The 22,166-nt window shown below is 44.8% G+C and overlaps 1 protein-coding gene across 5 annotated transcripts in view; it reads left to right on the top strand.

Annotated features, from left to right (window-relative positions):
• The first annotated feature begins 17,772 nt into the window (after positions 1 to 17,772).
• LOC123860042 (protein DDI1 homolog 2) overlaps positions 17,773 to 22,166 on the top strand; it is a 38,416-nt gene continuing 34,022 nt past the window's right edge. For 2 of the 5 annotated variants that reach the window (XM_045898633.3, XM_045898632.3), the window contains exon 1: positions 17,773 to 18,087. In XM_045898633.3, the coding sequence (XP_045754589.1) occupies positions 17,950 to 18,087 (138 nt within the window). In that variant the 5' untranslated portion in view covers positions 17,773 to 17,949. The remainder of the gene's footprint in view (positions 18,088 to 22,166) is intronic. The other 3 variants (XM_045898636.3, XM_064589884.1, XM_064589885.1) reach the window with 3 other exon arrangements.

Genomic DNA, 22,166 nt, shown 5'->3' with positions numbered 1-22,166 from the left:
TTTTTAAAAAGGATTTAGATACCACCCCTAGTGAAGGTCACACTGCCAAGGAGTCCCTAATCTGCAATCCTCTTTCTTTCTAAGGGGAAAGGGGGGAAACCACCAGGGAAAGGAAAAAAGTGATTTGTAATGAAGTTATGTGAGCCATGCGGTGGTATTATACATTTTTATTCTCTGGAAGTTGAGATTGAATGGAAAAGGCCTGAGTTTGCTTTAAATTGTTACCTTTACAGGAAAGTCACACCTTAAACCCCACACCCCCCAGCCTCCACTCTGCAGGATGGGGGCAAAGTTTCCTAATGGTCAGTGTTGAGAGAGCCTGCAGAGCATGTTCCAGAAAAAAAAAAGCAACAATCGCTTAACACCCCTACGGGCAGATTCTATCACTATTTCTTTCATATGGTTTGTCCTGGCTGTATCGTTTTCTTACCCCTGGTTTATTCTTTCATTCTTCTCACAACTATTTGCATCCCTACTGCGTGCCAGGGACTATTCGACAATAACTCCAACCTGCTCCCACCTTCCGCTACTGCTGAATGCGTCCTTCCTTTAAACCTCCCTTCAGGTGTGCCCTCCTGCTCTTCTGATGACTCCCTCTGATGGCAGTCTTTCAATACCAAGGTGACAATTTTCACCTGGATGCAGGTAATTCACAGACCAAATCCCAGCCATTGGCTCCAGCTGCACATTTTCTAACTCCCCACCAAGATGCTCTGACGGCACCTCAGGCGGTCTGTGGCTCAGCCGCAACGTTCCACCTGCTTCTCCTCGATCCTGCTCTCCGCCCCATCCTTTAGTAAGTCATGGTGGTTTCCTGCGGGCAAGCCCCCCACTCGCTCCCTCTGCTGTTACTGTGGTTCCGGCCTTCCCACCTCTAGCGTTCCACTTGGTGCCTCCACTCTCCCATCAGATAATGCTTCCTGAAGCCAATCCACGTTTCTAATTCGGTTTCCCATCATACATCTTCATGTACTTGTCCCTCGAGCTATTGTTCACCTTACACAGCCCTCATTTTCTTGCCTCCTGTCCTTTGTTCATACCATCTCCTCGTCTGGAATGTTCTGTCCCATGACCCCTATCTTCACGTGCCCCATGTTCTGCTGAAGCCCATGATCAAACTACTCTCTCTGGAACTCTTAAAACTCTTAAAATTCTCACCGTTTTCAACTCTGGACAAGTACAGGAGCTGGGATCAGAAAAAAAAGTTAAATCCTAGCTCCACCCTCCATGTATCTCAATGACTTATGGCAGGAGAGAGACCTCATTCGCATTCCCTGTGGGTTTGGGGCAACAGCTCAAAGTAGCTCCCCGTCCAGCACAACGTCTCTTTGAAGTTTCATGCCTGATCTTGCAAATTTGTGCCGTTTCATTCTGTTTCATAACACATGTTTATGTTAGTATAAAAACATTTGATCTTATTTACCAGTTAAATGCTCCCCCCCCAATTTTTAAGTGAAGCTATCACTCCAATAACTGACGTTGTTTAAACTAGCCACACCCATGTGTATATTCCCGAGGCACCCGATCAGGGAAGCTCGGATTTAGCATGTCAACCTGAGCAATTCACCCTTTTGAACCTATTTCCTATTCTGCCAAATGGAATGATAACCCTTGCTGGTTGTTCTTATCAGGATTGAACGAGGTCCACTGTGAAGAGCAATGTGAAACCAAAAACTGGTAAATATTAGGTAGTGTCATCATTGTATGTTTTATTTTCTCTGCTGCAGAGTTTCCTAACCAGTGGTCATAGCGCACTGGGTGTTTGCAGCTGGGTTACGAGGGGGGGTGGTTACATAACATAAAGATCCCATGGTCCTTGGGGCCGCCAGCGAGGCCAGTCACCTCTGGGTGCATGCAGGCCACACAGAGCCCCTCGGAGTCTGACGTCCTGCTCTGTGACCCCTGCAAGGAGGCAGCAGGATCCGCAGCATTGGCGGCTTCCCATGCATTACCACCTGGACATCGACCTCAGAGGCCAGCTGCAGACTACACAGCTATCCCTCGGGGGTGAAGGCTTGATGCCCCATTAGAGGAGTTGGGTGCTAGGGACCCAAGGAGGATGAGCAGAAGTGCAAGGTGCAGAGGGTCAGGGGAGGAAGAGCAAGGAGATTGGCTGGGAGGTTTGGGCCAGAGCAGCCCCAGACGGCTGACCTAAATCCGTCTTCACTTCGAATCAGATCTCTCTGTCCATTTTTGGCTGATGTCCAAACAGGGTCCAAGCTAACTTTGGAGTGACTGCTTGAACAATGCTGATGGCAGGTGGTATTAAAACTATTTAACCTCTGAGGGGCGCCTGGGTGGCTCAGATGGTTAAGCGTCTGCCTTCGGCTCAGGTCATGATCCCAGAGTCCTGGGATCGAGCCCCGCATTGAGCCCCACATTGAGCCCCACATCGGGCTCCCAGCTGGGCGGGGAGTCTGCTTCTCCCTCTCCCTCTGACTCTCTCCTTGCTTGTGCTCTCTCTGTCTCTCTCTCTCTGATGAATAAATAAAATCTTAAAAAAAAAAAAAACTATTTAACCTCTGAGATGGCCCAGGTACCAGCTAACCAAAAACAGTACACGTCAGCACATACCAAGTGGATATTTTAAGTATTTGTTCTGAAGGAACATGCTTTAAATCAGAGCTGTCATTCGTTTGAAATGCTTGCCGGGAAAGCGTTTGATTGGATTAAAAATCCATTGTTACCTCAAGAAATTTCAATTGAACAATTGTTAATGAAAGGAAAATAAGATGCTTCTATAAGTCTAACTTTTGTAAATGTTTAATATTAAAATTTTAAATTTTTATTACTTACCTGAGTTTCCAATTGTTCATGGTTACTTGAAGAGATCCTTCTTTTTTTTTTAAAGATTTATTTATTTTGAGAGCGAGAGAGAGCACACGAGTGAGGGGAGGGGCAGAAGGAGACGGAGAGAATCTCAAGCAGACTCCCGCCAATGCGGGGCAGTGCAGGGCTCCATCTCATGACCCCAAGATCATGACCCGAGCAGAAATCAAGAGTCAGGCGCTTAACCGACTGAGACACCCAGGTGCCCCTTGAAGGAATCCTTCTTGAAAAGTCCTGGTAGTTATTGCATATAGCCAATTCAAACATAAAACCTGATAATAAAAAGCGATATTCACAGAGGAAAGCTAAAATTTGGAAAATATTTTATTTGGAAATTTTATATAAGTTCAATATTTAATGCTAATACTTTTGTTTTCCAAATCATAATCATATAATATGTAGAGAATATAATTATTTTATTTTATTTTTTTTACCAAATCCCATACAGATCCCTAAATCTGCTCCCCACCATCCACGTTTACCTCAATGGGACATATAAATTGTATGATTTTTCAATGTGTGCCCTGACAGGAAAAAGATTCCAAAGCAACATTCTAGTGAACTCTAAATTCCAATATGTGTTTTATCCTTTTGTTCAGCCTCTAATCACAGTGCCTCAAAAAACAAGTAACAGAATAAATGTTTGGTGGGTGAGTGAGTGGACCTTTCTGGAAGCTGTTGAGGGCAGCTCTAGGCTGATTGCTATTTCAGCCAAAAAGCCATGACAGCCAAAGAACATGAGGAAGTCATTGTGTACATTTTGGCTGTCTGCACGGATTCCCTTTGGCCTAAAGAATGATATAAGGGCTCCACAGAAGGAGTCAACAAACTTGTCTGTGCTTGCAGAGGCTCAGAAATGATCCTGCATCAGCTCCAGCCTCCCTGAGACACCTGGCCGGGGCTTTCTGGGACACTCTACTCACTGTCACACAGTTACACGGTTATATTTCCTTGTCCCCTGGCCCTAAAGAAAAATAGGTATTTTTTAGCATGTTCAGAAAACTTTCATAGAGTTTTGTCAAACTCTCCACTCTTTATTTTACCTATAAAGTTACACACTCAACAATGCTTCAGGGAATACTTTACACACTCACATGAAGTTACCTCCAAATAATGGCATCATTTTTTTTTTACGTTTTTTTTTATTATTTTATTTAACAGAGAGAGCACAAGCAGGGGGAGCGGCAGGCAGAGGGAGAGGGAGAAGCGGACTCCCCGCTGAGCGGGGAGCCGGATGCAGGACTCGATCCCAGGACCCCGGGATCATGACCTGAGCTGAAGGCAGACGCTTAACCGACTGAGCCATCCAGGCGCCCCATGACATCATTTTTGAATCTCAAAAATAGTATGTACTATTTGAACACGAGATTGGTTGTTTGGTCTATTTGCTTGTCAGATGGACATCTGGAGCCTGATTAATCTGACCACTTTTATCCGGACGCCAAATAAGTGGCCCGCTCAGTCTCTCTCTGGTCCAAATAAGCTTCCTGGGGCAAGAGAAGAGGGAAGGGAGAGCATGAATTTATCTAAGGAAAGACCCATCCAGTGAAGTTTAAAGATCACTGTCTTGCAGTTTCAAAGTCAAGCCAGGAGAGGGCACAGAAAACTTCTACTTGATCAGCTAACAAGGAAGAGGATCTTCAGGAAATGGACAGAGCGCTCCTTCAATCTTCCATTAGGTGACAGACATAGTCCAGGTCATTTAGTCGGTCTGATTTCATCAGACCACAATTTTTTTTTTTAGGATTTTATTTATTTATTTAGAGAGAGCGCAAGCAGGGGGAAGGGCAGAGGAGGAGACAATCTTGAGCAGACCCCGCACTGAGCGTGGAGCTGGTCTCGGGGCTGGATCTCACAATCCCAAAACCATGACCTGAGCTGAAATCAAGAGTCAGACGCTCAACCAACTGAGCCACCCAGGCGCCCAAGCCCACAACAATTTTATTATACAGTAGGCTAGCTTAATGTGATCTTTGCACCATTTAATTCTTTCTTGAAGAAAATGTTCAGATCTTCAGCTGAGGTCATGATTCCAGCCTTCAGCTCAGGTCATGATCCCAGGCTCCTGGGATCGAGTCCTGCATCGGGCTCTGTGCTCAGCGGGGAGCCTGCTTCTCCCTCTCCCCCTGCTTGTGTTCCCTCTCTCACTATACCTCTCTGTCAAATAAATAAATAAAATCTTTAAAAAAAAATGTTCAGATCTCTTCAAGCCCCAGCCAGTTTTCCTCTGCATTTCTTTTAGATAGCAGTCCTCTTTGCCTCTCTCAGGAAGTCAGCTGCTTCTGAGTAGCTCTCCTTCGCGTGCAAAGTGGAGACTGGAGGAGCTAATCTCTCCTGACTTCCTGGTGATGATGCACAGCTGAAAAGCACATGGTCAACCTTGTGTTTGGTGGGAACATTAGGTAAATGCAGGGTTATTAACTATAAACTATATACTCTGGGTAATAGATCTGACACAAGTTACTAGTGAGACTGAATACGCAGTAATTGAGGACCAAAGGGACTGTAGCTAAAAACCGAGGTTCCAGAGTGACGCAAAGCTCAGGGACACGTGGGAAAATGCTGTTTAGACAAAGCCATCTATAAGCCAACTCATGCTAGGCAATTCAACCCAAGAGAACATCATTATACTCCGTGTTTGGAGGACAAGGATCAATGCTTGAAGTACAGAGACCTCATACAATAAAACAGGTATGTTACAATGTTTCCTGCAGTATTATAAAGACAATGGGATGATAAAGTATTTGTTTGTTTCATTATGACTTACTTTTCCATCCCAATTTCTTTCTATATTCAACACTTGATGTATTTTACATCATGATGTGTTTGTCTTTTCAATTATTCTATAAATTAAACATTTATATTTGATAAGGAAACTGGAATGCTAAGCCAATGATGTGACCGTATATTGCAAGGCCACTTCCTCCCCAGAATCCAGGATTAGAGATGGTCTTACCTGTTAAAGGTTTCAGTCAGAGTGGTTGGAAGGGAGTCAGTCTCATCATGTATCAGACAGTTAAGAGGATAAAAAAAATCCCCCTGAATTGACATCCTTCCCATCGCTGCTATCAAAATTGTTTCAGATTTCCACTTTCGACACTTAAGATCCAGACTCCAAATATTCACTTCATTACTTGAACCTGGTTTCTGGAACAATAGCCAGCTGCTATGTAATTTTTCTTAGCTCAGAGTTCAAAGACCAGAACAAGAACAGAATTCAGGCTTTCTGGTTTCTTTATTTTTTTTAAGATTTTATTTATTTATTTGACAGAGAGAGAGAGAGACAGTGAGAGAACACAAGCAGGGGGAGCGGGAGAGGGAGAAGCAGGGGCTCGATGCGGGGCTCGATGCAGGGCTGGTTGCGGGGCTCAATGCGGGGCTCAATGCGGGGCTCAATGCGGGGCTCGATCCCAGGACCCTGGGGTCATGACCTGAGCCGAAGGCAGACACTTAACAACTGAGCTACTCAGGCGCCCAGGCTTTCTGGTTTCTAATTTAATATCCTCGTGGATGGGTCAAATCTACCTTTTTTCTCTTGGTGTCACCCTTGACTCTTCTCTTTTAATCTTCTTTTTAAAATCTTTAATTTGTTCTGATTACAAAAGTGATACGTGTGTATTGTACAAAGTGAGCCCATCATTGTCTACTCCCACCTAATCAAGGTTGTATTTCAACGCATAGAAGGCTTTTGAAAAAATCAAAACTTGATTTAGCTTATATTAAGTGGTTGACGACTCCCTTTTTCACCTTAAACTGCCTTGGAAATTTTCAAGATAAGTTTTTTAAAAACTGCTTTATTTAGGGGTGCCTGGGTGGCTCAGTCAGTTTAACACCCGACTCTTGATTTCGGCTCAGGTCATGATCTCAGGGTCGTGAGATTGAGCCCTGAGTCCGGCTCTGCGCTCAGGGGGAATCTGCTTCTCTCCTCTTCCCTCTCCCTTTGCCCCTCCCCCTGCTTACGCGCACTCTCTCTAAAATAAATAATCTTTTAAAAAAACCTGCTTTATTTAGGTGAAATTTATATACCACAAAATTCACCTATTTTTAAGTGTACAATCCAATGATTTTTTGTAAGCTTGTGCAACCATCACCACAACCCAGTTTTAGAACATTTTCCTCATCCCTAAAAGTTTCCTCATGCCTGCAAATAAGCTTTTTTAAAGGGTGCATTTTTGTGGATAATTACAATCATGAATAACAAGTCCCAGAAATTTCCATTTTGCCTAGCTTTCATTTGCTGCTGGCAGGCAAGAAGAAAATTGCAAAAGCCCATCAACAAATGTTGGAAGAAAACACCATAAGCTGACCGACAGCTGTTTGCTCAAAATAGTTTATTCATCCACTCCAGCTTTTACTGAGTGTCAGCCAAGTAGCAGGCTCTTGGTTAAGTCTGTAGAGATATAAAGGACAGATAATAGCTGTGGGTGTGAGTTCAATAGTATGCAACCTAAGAGTTTCAAGATTCAATGGTTTTGAGACATAAAAGTTTTCCAGATGGGTGTGATATTTAGACTTCTACTTCCAGAAGTCATGATAAAGAAACAGGGACCAGATTTCCTTTCTCACCTAAAACAGCTAAAAGAGGACAAAAAATATGAAACAAAGGTTTTCAATACACTGGACATAAAGCCACAAAGGATAATAATCCCTGAGAAAGGACAATAAACAGGGTGAGCCCTAATACTTGCCCTGGTTTACTACCTTGAGCTGACGGGCTACAGTGCAGGAAAGGAAAACTGAGGCAGAGCTCAGCAGAGTCCCTGAGTTGTGAAGACAGAGCTGAGAGTCCAGGGTGACCAGGCAGCTAGACTTTACAGGACAGAGTACCAGAGAGGACGGACAGACACACACACACACACACACAAAGGGAGGGAGAGAACCCCAGAGATCTGTAGAAGGCCCTCTTCTGGTATTCACCAAGTCCCACGTAGGGCATTTAAGTAGGAAAACTACCCAGGCCTGGGAGAAGAACCACTTGAGAGGATTAGAAGGAAAGGTGCTTCACGAACCAGCCAGGCTGGGAATAGTGCCTATTCCCACTAGCCAGATTAGAAAAGCTCCTAATTTATGGGGCACTGGGAAGAATATTCATAAAGATCTTGCCTCAGGGGGAATAATCAGCCCTACAGTTGGCACTGCTGTGGTCCTAACAAATCTTAAAAGCAAGACCCCAAAGAATCAAACTATTTCCAAGTAACTTAATTGCACCCCCAGAACAAAGTTCCAGATTTACAGGAGCACAAAAATATCCAGCACTAAACAAGGTAAAATTCACAATATCTGGCATCCAATAATAAATTACTGGGCAAGTAGAGAGGTAGATGTGACCCATGAGGACACAAACCAACGAATACAAACTGACCTGGAAGTGACACAGATGGTAGAATTAGCAAAGATATTAAAACGATTATTATAACTGTATTCTCTATCTTCAAAATATTGAGTAGAGTCATGGGAAATATAAAAAAGATTATAAATGAACTTTTAGAACCGAGCTATATACAATTCCCAAGCCCACCACAAGTATTTCTGGACTGAAAATGCTGAACAACCAAAGACTGCCACTGTTAATAGAAATGTCAAAGACAAAGCCTTTATAAAAAGGTAGGGGGTGGGGCTCCTGAGTGGTTCAGTCCGTTAAGCGACTGGCTTCAGCTGGGGTCATAATCCCAGAGTCCTGGGATCCAGCCCCACGCTCTGCGAGGGGCATGCTTCTCCCTCTCCGTCTGACTGCCGCTCTGCCTACTTGTGCTCTCTCTCTGTCAAATAAATAAAATATATAAAAAAAAATTTTTTTAGAAAGGCAAATATATAAAACTTTTTTTATTTTTTTAAAGATTTTATTTATTTGTCAGAGAGCGAGCACAAGCAGGCGGGGAAACTGCAGGCAGAGGGAGAAGCGGACTCCCTGGTGAGCAGGGAGCCGGATTCCGGACTCGATCCCAGGACCCTAGATCATGACCCGGGCGGAAGGCAGACGCTTAACTGACTGAGCCACCCAGGCATCCCTAAAACTTTTTTTTTTTTTTTCAAAGTAATTTCTACATCCAATGTGGGGCTAGAAGTCAGGACCCACCCAAGATCAAGAGTTGCATGCTCCACCGACTGAGCCAGTCAGGCGCCCCACAAACTCTTTTTTAAAGAAGTATTTGACCTTTCTGCGAATTTTTTTCTTTTTTACTGGAAATCTGTTGTCTACCACTATTCAAGGCACAATCTTTTCGGTCAAGACGCATTTGCAGGGGCGCCTGGGTGGCTCAGTCGGTTGGGCGGCTGCCTTCGGCTCAGGTCATGATTCCAGGGTCCTGGGATCGAGCCCCGCATCGGGCTCCCTGCTCAGCAGAGAGCCTGCTTCTCCCTTTCCCTCTGCCTGCCGCTCTGCCTACTTGTGCTAACTCTCTGTCAAATAAATACATTAAAAAAAAAAAAAAGACGCATTTGCAGTACACAGGGTCCCACTACCCATTTCCTTTCTCTGGTCAAGGCGACAAGCCTAAGCCCTGACATAAGGCGCGAGGAAGCTGCAGGAAGCCACCCACGCCTGGGACTTCCACCAGGCACCAGTTTCTCCCGCCGCCACTGCCTCAGGTACAACCTCCGCCCCAGCTGGAGTCTGAGCCAGTTTTCCTGAGCCGAGCTGGCCGACGCGGGGAGCCTGCGAGTGGACCCCGCTTAACCCGCGCAGCTCTGCGGCCCCTCGGCCCCTCCGCCGCCGGCTGGGGCCCAGAGGACCGCGAGCCCGCCCGACCGCGGATGCCGGGACACCCGGGCTGGAGCCCCGAAGGGCGCACGGGAGTAGAAACCGCCACCCGGCCATCCGCTGCAGAAAAGGCGGCAGCCGCGAAAAGCCCCCGCAGGCTGCCGCACTTCCAAGAGCCCGGGCCGGTCGGAGCCGTGGAACGCCACCTCCCGGGATAAACCCAAGCCTCGAGAGCTGGGCAGGGGTCGCCTAGCAACCAGGAGCCCAGAGCGCGGACGCCAGGCATTGGCCTGCGCGTGTCACGTGACGAGGCACCCCGCTCTCTGGAAGATTACGCTGCAGTCACGTGATACGGCGCAGGCGCATTTCCGCACGGCTCGGGAACGGTGGTGGTGATGCCGCCGCAGAAGTGCGACCCGGGCTTTTGGCCCCGGACTCAGATGGGGTGGCCAGAGGGTGAGCAAACGGGCAGCTGGGGCCATTCCGCACCGGCGACGGTGAAGCGATAAAACGGTGCCAAATGCGCCCGTGAGGCTCGTTTGGTCGTGCAGGAGCATTTCCTGAGAATAAGACTCGTCCGATGCTGAAGTCGGCTCCCGTGGGCACAGAAAGAGTTGTGTGAAATTTGTAATATTTAATAAGGGGTAAAATATAGGGTAATAAGGCTATTATATTCATTATGCATTCATTCAGGCTCTCATATTCAGCACTGGCTAGAAGAGAGATCCTGCATCTGGGATAAGAGGCGTCCCTTTGCGGGGTGGGGAGTAGTCTTGCCGAGGTAGTAATTGGACAGGTGCAACTTCCACTGTGAATTTAGAGAACGGAGCCTGCTTCTCAGAGCCTAGTTATCCACATGTCAGTTCATAAATTCTAGGTCCCCGCGTGCAGGCCAGGGTTTGGGGGACCCCGCGACAAGCCTGTGAGGCTGGGCCGAAAAAATGTCCGATATGAAAGGGATTTGAGATGATTGGGATGGCCCAACCCTTCTTTAAAACTGCCAGGAGACTGCTAGCAATACTATTCTTTCCTTCTAATAAATTTCACGCTAACGAGCGGAGGAGTTTAAAGTACTATATATACTCGGGAATACTGACACATACGTACCTTGTGGCCATCCTTGATTCCTCTTTCTTCCGCACCTTGTATTCAGTGCGTCAGCAAGTCCTGTAGGTTCTACTTTCAAAATGAATTCAGAATCTGACAGCTTCTCGCAACCTGCACCCTGGTCAGATTCCCCACGGTCTGTCACGTGGGTTATTGCTAGTTCTATTGCTGGTTCTAACGAGTCCACCAACGCCTTCCTCTGCAAGTCAGCCAAAGTGATTTTTTTTCTTTTAATAAGTTCTGCACCCAACCTGGGGCTTGAACTCACAACCTGAGAGCAACATTTACATGCTCCACCTACTCAGCCAGCCAGGCGCCCCAGCCAAAGTGCTCTTTTGACACACGCATTACATCATGTCACTTCTCTGCTCAAAACTCCGGTGGCTTCCTATTTCAGTTAGTGAGAGCCAAGTCCTTATAATCACTTGCCACATAATCTGGTCCCATGGGTTCCTATCTACTGTCCTCCTCATTCATTGATTTCTGGAAGTGCTGTTCTTCATTCTCTTTCTGGAACAAGGCAGGTATCCTTCCATATTTAGGTCTATGCACCTGCTATTGCCTGTGCTAAGTATTCTCCTTGGATGTCCACATGATTTGCTCCATTCTGCTTCATCCTGCTCCAATGTTACCTTATAAAACAGACTTTCCCTGACCACCCTCTGTGAAGTAACAACCACTGCATGCACACATTCCTCACACCTCTCCCCAACACTCCCTATCATCTGCTTGCTCTTTTTCCCTCTATAGCATTTATCACACCTGACACATTTTGTATGTTCTCTGTGACCCCTTACTAGAATGTGAGCTCCGTGTGTTTGTCTTGTTCCCTGCTGTACCTAGAACAGTGTCTGGCATTCGGTAGGTGTTAAGAATTGTTGAGGAAATTGGGGCGCCTGGGTGGCTCAGTCATTGGGCGTCTGCCTTCGGCTCAGGTCATGATCCCAGGGTCCTGGGATCGAGCCCTGCATCGGTCTCCCTGCTCCGCAGGAAACCTGCTTCTCCCTCTCCCACTCCCCCTGCTTATGTTCCCTCTCTCGCCGTGTCTCTCTCTGTCAAATGAATAAAATCTTAAAAAAAAATTGTTGAAGAAATTAATGAGTGGTCTATGTCCAATATGGTTCTATTGCTGATTATGGTGAGTGGACCAAAGTTGTTCCAAGTGGCTAAAAGACTTTGAACACATCCCTGGTATTGTAATGATTCTCACATTGGCAGTGCCCACTCAGAATGTTTTGTATCCACCTTATATCTTAAAAGCTGGCTCTATATTCTTAACTATGATACCTGAGATTCCTCCACAACTGTGATGTGGTGTTCCAAGAAGAAAGACACACGTTTCTCATGAAAAACTTGGAGCTTCCTGAAGGGAAAAAAATAGAAAAGCAATTTAACTACCAAGGTGGGTATTAAACCAGTAATATCAAGGATAGATCAACAAAGTCCTGGTCAGATGTCAACAGAGTAGGTAAAGTAGGCTTGTGTCAATCCAGAGGTTCTTGGGAAAATTTGCCTTCCCCACCAAATTCCCTGAAGCCTAGAAATGTGTAGCTGATGATTGATACCTTTATCCCTATTAAAATGCAACTACACTAAGAGAGACCATATGAAGTCTCAGCGGTCATTAGTACCTTAGTGTGAATTGGTCCAGCTCCTCTTTGAGAGCAGGTTTTAAAAAAGCAAAGGAAGAAAGTAGGACCCACGAGAACTAAGAGGAGCAGGTGGAGAGAAAGGGAGCCAAAGAAGGAGCATCACGCTGAGCTTGCCAAGGACAAACTTTGGCCTGTTTTGTACTTTTGCCCAGGCTGACTCTGGTAATCAAAGTACATTTTGATCTCTAGCTACAAACTTCTGAGTAGGCAAATTATGGTGCTTGAAATTACAACCATAATTACCTGCAATGTTTTGATAACCCAATGAGTACACGGTACACTGGAAATGAAGAGGAAGGAGTGACCTAGAATATAGTGGAACTGAAATGCTATCAGATTTTAGGAAAGATAAGCAGGAAAGGGAGGAGGCATTGCATTATACATCTGCACATGATCCTGGCCTAAGAAATAGGAAACCGAATGAGAAGAGTTTTTGTGTTAAGGTAAAATGAGTAAAATGGAGCACTATCCGCTATCAGTTGACATGCCGGGAACAGCAAGGTAAGAGAGGCTTCTTCGAGCAACCATGAACTGATGAGGGAAAAATTCAAAGAACAATATATACCTGCTTAAAAAAAACAAAAACAAGTACTTAGTGTTTGGGGATTTAGTCCCTATTGTAGGAGTTTTATTTTTTTTTTAGATTTTATTTATTTATTTTTGCGAGAGAGAGAGAAAGAGTGAGTATGAGTGGGGGTGGGGGTGGGGGAGGAGCAGAGGGAGAAGCAGACTCCCCGCTGAGCAGGGAGCCCAATGCAGGACTCAATCCCAGGACCCTGGGATCATGACCCAAGCCAAAGGCAGACGCCTAACTAAGCCACCCAGGGGCCCACAAATTGTAGGAGTTTTAAAAATCAACGAGGGTAAATGCCTTTACCAATTTGTTCTGCCTAGTAGAGAAGAATTAGGCAAGAACCTAGAAGTAGGCAGAAACTTTGCTGGTGGTGACCATATGGTGTAGAAAGGGTTTTGGAACACAGCCAGGTGTCTCCACATGTAGTGTGCAGGCAGAATGCTGGTGCTCTAGTTAAAGGTTGGAAATAGATGTTTTTGTTCTTAAAGTTTTTTACAGCTTGGAGAACCTGCTGTTCACTAGCTGTATGAACCTGGGCAAGTTGATTAAAATTCCCACACCTCAATTTCCTTATCCATGAAATGGGAATGAATATAAATACAGGATTCCCCTGCCATCCAAAAGTTTGCTTTATGAAACTTCAATTTTACAGAAGACCTACATTAGTACTTGTTTTCACTAACCAAAAGAAATCTGGAAAGGATTTTTGATTTTATGAAATGGTAATCACTTCTTCGTTTTGCACCATTTCAATTTACAAAAGATTTCATAGGAACCATCTACTGTCAGATAGCAGGGGAAACCTGTAGTTCCTATCTCTGAGGGCTTTTAGAAGGATGAAATGAGGTCTTACATGTAGCTGTGTAAGGTAGTGGTTAAGACTGTGGACTTGTGGGGCGCCTGGCTGGCTCAGTGAGAAGAGCATGCAATTCTTCATCTCTCGGTTGTGAGTTCAAGCCCCACATTGGGTGTATAGATTACTTAAATAAATAAATAAATAAATAAATAAATAAATAAATAAATAAATAAACTTAAAAGTGTGGACTCAAGTCAAATTGCCTGGTTTGAATCCTGGAACTGCCATTTACTACTTGTATGTCCTTGGGCAAAAGACTGACCTGTCTATGCCTGAGTTTCTTCATCTGTAGAATGGAGATAATACCTCATAGGATTTTTGTGAGGATTAAATGACTCAACACATAAAGTGCTTAGAAGAGTGTCTGGCACAAAGTTAGCATTCAGTAAATGTTAGCAATCATTTGCAAGGTTCTTGACATACAGTATTGATTGATACATGGGAATCAAGGGTATCCTTCTTGTCTAGGCTTTCTCTCAAGGTCCACCCCAACCCATCCTCACTTAGAATTATGGCCCGGAGATGTCTCAAGCCATTTGTGGTCACGAGTAATGGAGATGCAAAGTCTCATAGAGTGATGAGAGAAGTAAGAGTCCACACTCTGAACCAGATCAAGAAGCAACTGAGCAGAGTCCAAAAGGGGTGAGACCCCTACCTTGACATAATAAGGGTTCTATATGAAAAACCCATAGCCAACATCATACTCAATGGTGAAAAGCCAAGAGCTTTTCCCCTAAGGTCAGGAACAAGACAAGGATGTCCACTCTCACCACTTTTTTTTTTTTTAAGATTTTATTTATTTATTTGAGAGAGTGCACGGAGGGAGAGGGAGGAGCAGGCTCCCTGCTGAGCAGGGATCTTGATGTGGGGCTCGATCCCAGGACCCAGAGACCATAACCTCGAGCCGAAGGCAGATGCTTAACCGACTGAGCCACCCAGGCACCCCTCTCTCTCACCACTTTTTTTTTTAAATTTATGTAAGTAATCTCTGCAAATGACATATCTGATAAAGGGTTAGTATCCAGAATATATAAAGGACTGATACAACTCAACACCCAAAAAACAAATAACCCAATTAAAAAATGAGCAGAAGACATGAACAGACATGTCTCCAAAGAAGATATACACATGGCCAATTAGACACATGAAAAGAGGCTCAACATCACTCATCATTGGGGAAATGCAGATCAAAGCCACAATGAGATATCACCTCACACTTGTCAGAAAGGCTAAAATCAAAAACAAGAGACAACAAGTGTTAGCAAGGATGTGGAGAAAAAGGAAACTTCTTGCACTGTTGGTGGAAATGCAAACTGGTGCAACCACTGTGGGAAATGGTACAGAGGTTCCTCAAAAGGAAAAATAGAACAACCCTACAATCTAGTAATCACACAACTGTGTATTTACCCAAAAAATTCACAAACACTAATTCAAAGGGATACATGCACCCCTATGTCTGTTGCAGCATTATTTACAATAGCCAAACTATGGGGGCACCTGGGTGGCACAGTTGGTTAAGCATCAACCTCTTGGTTTCGGCTCAGGTCATGATCTCAGGGTCCTGGGATCAAGCCCCATATTGGGTTCCACAGTCAGTGGGGACTCTGCTTGAGATTCTCTCTCTCTTCCTCTTCCCCTCCCACTCATGCTGTCTCTCTCTCTTTCCCAAATAAATAAATAAAATCTTAAAAAAAAAAAAAAAAACACAACAGCCAAACTATGGAAGCAGCCCAAGTGTCCGTTGATAGATGAATGGATAAAGATGTGATATGTGTGTATACATTTATGTATATATATACACATATACATGTGTGTGTACATATATATGTTTATACATATATAAAGAGAGACTGTATTCAGTGTACCATTTATTGTTGCTTTGTAACAAACCACCTCAAACTTAGTCATGCAAAATAATCATTGTATTATATTCACAGATTTGTGGGTTGGGGATTCAAAAAGAGCACAGTGGAGATGGCCCCATGTCATCTGAGACCTCTGCTGGAAAGACCCAGATGCTGGAGATGGTTCAATGTCTGGGGTTGAAACAAACTGCAAGTATCTTTTGTGGTTTTCCTAGGAATTGGCTTTGATCTCATCTAGGTTGTTGCCTGGAACATCCACACATGTTCTCTCCATGTGGTTTGGGTTTCCTCACAGCATGGCTGCTGGGTTCTAAGACCAAGTGTTCCCAGAGAGCCAGGCAGAAGCTATATTGCCATTTATAACCCAGCCTCAGAAGTCACACAATGACGTTTATACCAGGGTCAGTCAGCCATGATTCAAATGGAGAGACATACACCCCATCTCTCAATAGGAGGAATGTTACGGTCACATTGTAAGAAGAACATGTAAGATAGGAGATATTATCGTGGCCATCTTTGGAAAATAAAATCTGTCACACCCGGGCACATGAGCACCACTAGAAAAAAGATGTAACACAGAAAAATTAATCAATTCGTGATTCCAACCTCAGTTGAATCCTTAACACCACCTGACAATTCTACATCATTTCTCTGTTCAACTTGCTTCAATTTGCAATGGATATTTCAAATATTCTCTGCTGTAGTAGACTATGTAGGTTTCACCTAACACCTGTTCCCAAAACTTTTTTCTCCTGTCCATGTCCTTTATAGAGGTGAGAAAAGCTAAACACTCACTTTCCTAGCCTTGCTTGCATCTCTGTGGCACTGTCCTGGCCAGAGAGATGTAAGTAGAAACCTGCTGCAGGACTTCTGGCCAAGCTCTTGCCTTAAACAACAAATGCTGCATGGAGTGGAGGCAGCCAGGCATATTGTGACCCTCCAGGAAAGGCCAAAATATTTACAGAAATACAGGCCCTGATATCATTGAGTCACTGAACAGATGCTGCTGTCTACCTCCAGGCTTCCTATCCTGTGAGAAAAATAAACCTTTATTTGCTTAAATCACTGATAGGCTTTCTGTAGCTGATACAACCACTCTTCTCCACCCCCTGCTCCTCCACTTTTTCTCTTTATTCTCCACAGATGACCTTCCATCCTTTTCAGAGAAAAGTCTTCAGATGGTCATTGACTTTCTTGCCACCAAACCTACCTACTTACCTGCATCCATAGCCATCGTGTTTCCTCCCTCCCTCCTGTTATACCAGAAGAGGGGTCCCTACTCCACGGATGGGGAATTGGGCGGTGGTTAAGTAGGGAGATGCCACCCTTGCATCAGTTTTGGTTTTCTGACCTTATCCTCATGCTCTGGGCCTCTGTCCAGTCATCAGCTACGTGGCCATGAACAGGCCATTAAAGTAGCCAATACTTTATAGAGTGGATTCTAAGCTGTGCCCAATAAAGGCTCTGCAGTAGGCGCTGGGGGCATGCTAGGTCTAGGAAGGAGACAGTCCCAAGTAGAGAGAACACTTTATAAGGCAGGGGAATGGAGCCTCGGAGGAACCGAAAGTCCCAAAGTGGTTGCGTGGGCAGCGTGCAGGAAGGGATTGGGAGGCAGGTCTGGAGAAGTCTGCAGGGACCAGAGTAAGCTCGGTTCTATAGACTAGGCAGGGTCATGATTTTGGTTTTAACCCTAAATCATTGGGACAAGAAGTGAATTAATCTCCCTGAGCCTCAATTTCTACTTGGTAAATACATTTTAGAACTCTGCTTAGTTGCGTGAGAGTTCCTTTAGGGCAAAGAAAGACCTGTGTTTTTACGCATTTTTGTATCCACGTGGTCGGCGCTTAATAAATGCCTCATTTGGGTGAATGAGATCCTGGTGTCCGCCACCGACTTCGTCTATTAACTCACTCATCGATTTCCCTCATTCCCTTCCTTCCCTCCCCTTTTCTCGCCCTTCCTCCCTCTGGCTTCCCAAGCCTTCGCTTCCCTCCAATCCTCTCCTGGCTTCCCGCTTGCTCTTCCCGGCCCGCCCCTTCTCTGCGTCGCGAAGGCAGAGAGGGCGAGGCGAGCTTTACGGCAGCCGCGTTGCGGCGGGGCGGGGCGCTGGGCGGCTGGCGCGCTTGGCGGCAGCGGTGGGAGGCAGGCCGGCAGGCAGGCAGACGGAGTTGCAGGCGGGTGGCGGCTGCTGTGCCTGGTAGTGAGGGCGGGAGGGAGTGAGTCACTGAGCGTGTGTGAGGGAGGGAAGGAGCAAGCGGGCGAGCGAGCAGCCCGCGCCGTTCGCCCGCAGCTCCAGCCAGGCCCCGCCGCCGCCCCGCAGCCCAGCGCCGAGGCCGGGCCGAGCCGAGCTGGGTCGGGCCCGGGCCATGCTGCTCACCGTGTACTGTGTGCGGAGGGACCTCTCCGAGGTGACCTTTTCCCTCCAGGTCGACGCCGACTTCGAGCTGCACAACTTCCGCGCGCTGTGCGAGCTCGAGTCCGGCATCCCCGCAGCCGAGAGCCAGGTATGCCGGGCAGCGAGCGGGGTCTCCCTCCGGGGCTAACCCTCCTGTCTGCGGGTCTCACGCCCTCCCTTTGCTACTGGTGAGGAATTGGGGGTGGGGGAGCAGGGTGGCCTCTCCCAGCTCGCCCCCGCGTCCGGGAGGGAGCTGGAATCGGTAGCTGCCCCCACACACGCCGAGCGTGGGGTGGGGTGCCATGCATGGGAGGGAGCGGAGAACCTGACCGCAGACGCACCCACTGCAGCCTGAGGGGCGCGTGGACAGTTGGGCGGCCCGCCCCACCTTCTGGCTCTTTGGCCCTTTCTCCCTTAATAATCCCGAGTTTGGGGTGTTGTGGACCTATGTACATTATGAACAACCGTAGAATAGAAGAAGCAGCTCGAGGTTTGCAGGAATTCATACATCCTGCTTCCCCAACCAGAAATACCAGTTTGGATCACTGTGGTAGGTTGATGTGCATCGGCTTTTTTGGAGAGGGCTCCTGCTTAAGCAAACGTAATTTACCTTTAAATGTAGAGATTTGCACTCCTGAGTGAAGGAAAAAGTTTTGAGACTTGCATTACCTTGTTTTGAGGAATTTGGAAATGCCCTGTTTCCTTTTCCCTACCACATGGCATTTCTGGTTAAATTCTTAAAAAAAAAAAAAAAAAAAGCAACCCCCCTCCCCCCCACCCAAGGGATGGCAGTTATTAGTTCAATTCATGTTGTTTCTGTGGTTTCTTCGCTGGGAGTAGGCCAGAATCCCTCTTTATTTCAGGCCACAATTCAGAGTTTGGATGGGTTCAAAGTTCAGTGCTTTATGAGGATATTTTTGTAAAAATGGCCTAGTATCTTCTCTGTGTGATTTGCCTGTTTCATTTCCCTACCCTGTTGGAAGGAAGTTCAGCTGCTCTAACATTTTAAATAAGCAAAGTAATTTATTCTCAAAATGCCGTGAGGCTGCCACCAAACAGAATTGGTGACGATAACTCTGGCCTTCACACTAAAACATTTAAATCTTAACTTGATAAGTAGACCTTGGAGGACATGGTCTAAACATTAAGAAAATTATAGAAGTCCTCCAAGGCCCCAGAATGTAAATCTTGATTTCTTACTGCAGTTATGAAATAGTTCCAAAAACTATTGCCCAACTACAGCGTGTTCTGCCCTGTGTTATGGTAAACAGATGCGTCAATATTTTGTTCAGAAGTGAGTATGATTCCTTTACAGTATGTGAACTTTAGAACCTTGGCATAAAGCTGAATATCAAGAAAGAATTTGTTTCAGGGTGGAAAGTGCCACTCAAATAGGCAGACTGATGAAAGATACAAAGAAATTGGTAAAAGGGATTATTTGCACCTTTTTCTATAAACAGCTAATCCACAAAATCTGAGGAACCAGTTCCTGTCAGTGAATCCCTCAAGTGGAGAGCTAGGAAAGGACAGTTTAGGTAGGGAGGTACACTCAACTCTTAAATACTTGAAGGTGGCTTTTCTGTTACCCTGGTTGTAATCACCAGCTGGTGGGGGAAATAAAAAATTAAGATGTAAGTTGATTTTGTTGTTATTAGGACTTGGGAGATGAAGATTGACATTGCCTCAATTTCTACCCTTTTTGAGATGGGCTGTAACAAAATTTAAGTGAAGAGTGTGTCAGATTGACACAGCTCAGGCTGTGAGGAGTACCTCACTAATTGAACAATTAGGCTAACTCCAGATTTCTTTCTTATTCCTTAGGTCACCTTTTGGGCATTTACTTCCTTCCCAAGCCAAATTAGCATGTGCAAAACCGGGTTCCAAGTACTGTGAACCCTGTATTAATAGAGCCTTAAACAGCTCCTGCGTTTCAAGTTTGTTCCATTGGCTCCATTGTAACCTAACACAGTATCTATTTTAAGATGTCTGGTGGTCGGTTGTCTTTTCAGTTGTTTGTCCATCAGGCAGGAACAGGATCCACCCTAGACACTTGAGTCATTTCCGTTCACCAAATCATAATAGTAAGCATCATTATAGTTCTTACCTACAAAAATATCACTTACTTGAGGCCCCCTCTCCCACCCTTTTACCTCCCAGGTTCTCCCCTATGACTCATCTTCCCTTTCTCCCTCTCACAGTTCTATTGGTCTCTTTACCTCACTCCTCTTATTTACCTTCTTAAAGGGATTTTTTTTTTTTTTAATGTTCCTGGCTATTCTTTCCTGTCAAGATCTCCACCACTAATCTCCAAACTTTTTTGGTTATGTATTCCTCTGAGTAAAATGTTTTGGAACACACATCTTTGTGATATATAAAAAGTTACAAACATTATGAATGAATGTGATATGCATTTTATATATATGCACGTATATGTATATAACTGGAAACATCAATTATGTAATATACATGAAGTAATACCTTATGTACATTATGAACAGCCATAGGATAGAATTTAAGGAAGGATGAACTAAAATAAATGGAAATGAAAATTCTAATGTTTTTCTGTTCCTTCATGTTTAAAGAATTGCTTTGCATGCCTGCCCCACATGGAGGATCACTAGTTTAGAATTCAGTCTTCCACATCAGCATCAGTTGTGCATAAGTATGCACTTGGAAAAGGTGTTAATTTTTAACAGCTCTAGTCTGATTATAGTAGTTGTAATGTGACGATAACAAATTTAGACTAGAAACTTTCTCTGTACATGTGATTAAAGCTGGGCATGTTCCATCTCTTAATACAAGTGTGGGCTTGGAAGCCAGTCATGGCTCTGATACTTTGATGCAGACTTGGCCGGGCAAACTTCAAAGAATTATCAGAACTTAGCTTCACTTTAAATTAATGTCTTTGTATTTTTGAAACATCATTATAATTTACCCCTGTAGGTGGCATGTGGTAAAGACGTGTGCAGAATGTGTAAGGACTCTCAAATGAAAGGCATATTTAAATACCAAATAATAGCAGTGACTGTATGATCCTGGAAAAGCAGCTCTGTACACAGCATGATTTGTGGTTTGTAAAACACTATTTTAAATCAGTAGAGACTGAAATTTTCTATTGTAGCTGGTTTTGACATGTTTATTTTACAGGTAATTTTCTTGTATTTTTTTTCCTGATAAATACTGCATATTCGTTATAGAGAATTTGTAACTTGCAGGAAAAGATAAGGACAGTAAGTTAGTACCTCATAACCCTCAAATAACTGCTGTTTACTTTTTTTTTTAAGATTTTATTTATTTATTTGAGAGAGAGAGATGGCGTGGGAGAGAGCACGAGCAGAGGGGAGAGGGAGAAGCAGGCTCTCCACTGAGCAGAGAGCCTGACGTGGGACTGGATCCCAGAACCCTGGGATCATGACCTGAGCCGAAGGCAGATGCTTTACCAGCTGAGCCACCCGGGCACCCCTGCAGTTTACATTTTAGTGTATTTTTTTTCTAAGCTTACTTCCCCATATATATATATATATATATATATATATTTTTTTTTTTTTTAAGGTTTTATTTATTTGACAGAGACACAGCGAGAGAGGGAACACAAGCAGGGGGAGTGGGAGAGGGAGAAGCTGGCTTCCCGCTGAGCAGGGAGCCCGATGTGGGGCTCGATCCCAGGACCCTGGGATCATGACCTGAGCCAAAGGCAGACACTTAATGACTGAGCCACCCAGGCACCCCATATGTGTCTTTTAAACACGATGCCCTGAACTATACTAACAGTTTCAACTTTCTTTGTTGCGTCAACACTACATTGTCAGCATTTCCCATCGCATTTCATATTCTTCAAATTTATCATTTTAATGGCCATATCATATACCATCCTGTGGATGTACTACAATTTATTTAACAATTTCCCTGTTGCTGGGCATTTGAATTGGGGAAAATTGGAAGCAGTTATGAGTAACATTTCCATGGCTACCTATATACTTAAGGCCTTGTCCCCATTTCTGATTATTTTCTCAGGATGTATTCTTAGGTATGGAATTGCCAGGTCTTTTGAAAGGCTTTTAGTAACTGTTGCCAAATTGTTTTCCAGAAGGTTGGAAAAGTCAAGCTGTTGCGATAGTGTATGTAGATCACTTGGCATATAGTAGGCTTTCGATTAACGGTAGATACTATGATGTAGCCTTTCACATG

The sequence above is a fragment of the Mirounga angustirostris genome, unplaced genomic scaffold, assembly GCF_029215605.1.
Source record: "Mirounga angustirostris isolate CCGP_5_RB_7025 unplaced genomic scaffold, mMirAng1.0.hap1 SCAF_4, whole genome shotgun sequence".
In the NCBI taxonomy this organism is placed as follows: domain Eukaryota; kingdom Metazoa; phylum Chordata; class Mammalia; order Carnivora; family Phocidae; genus Mirounga; species Mirounga angustirostris.
Note: the sequence above shows the minus strand (reverse complement) of the source record. Positions and strands in the feature narration are given on the sequence as shown.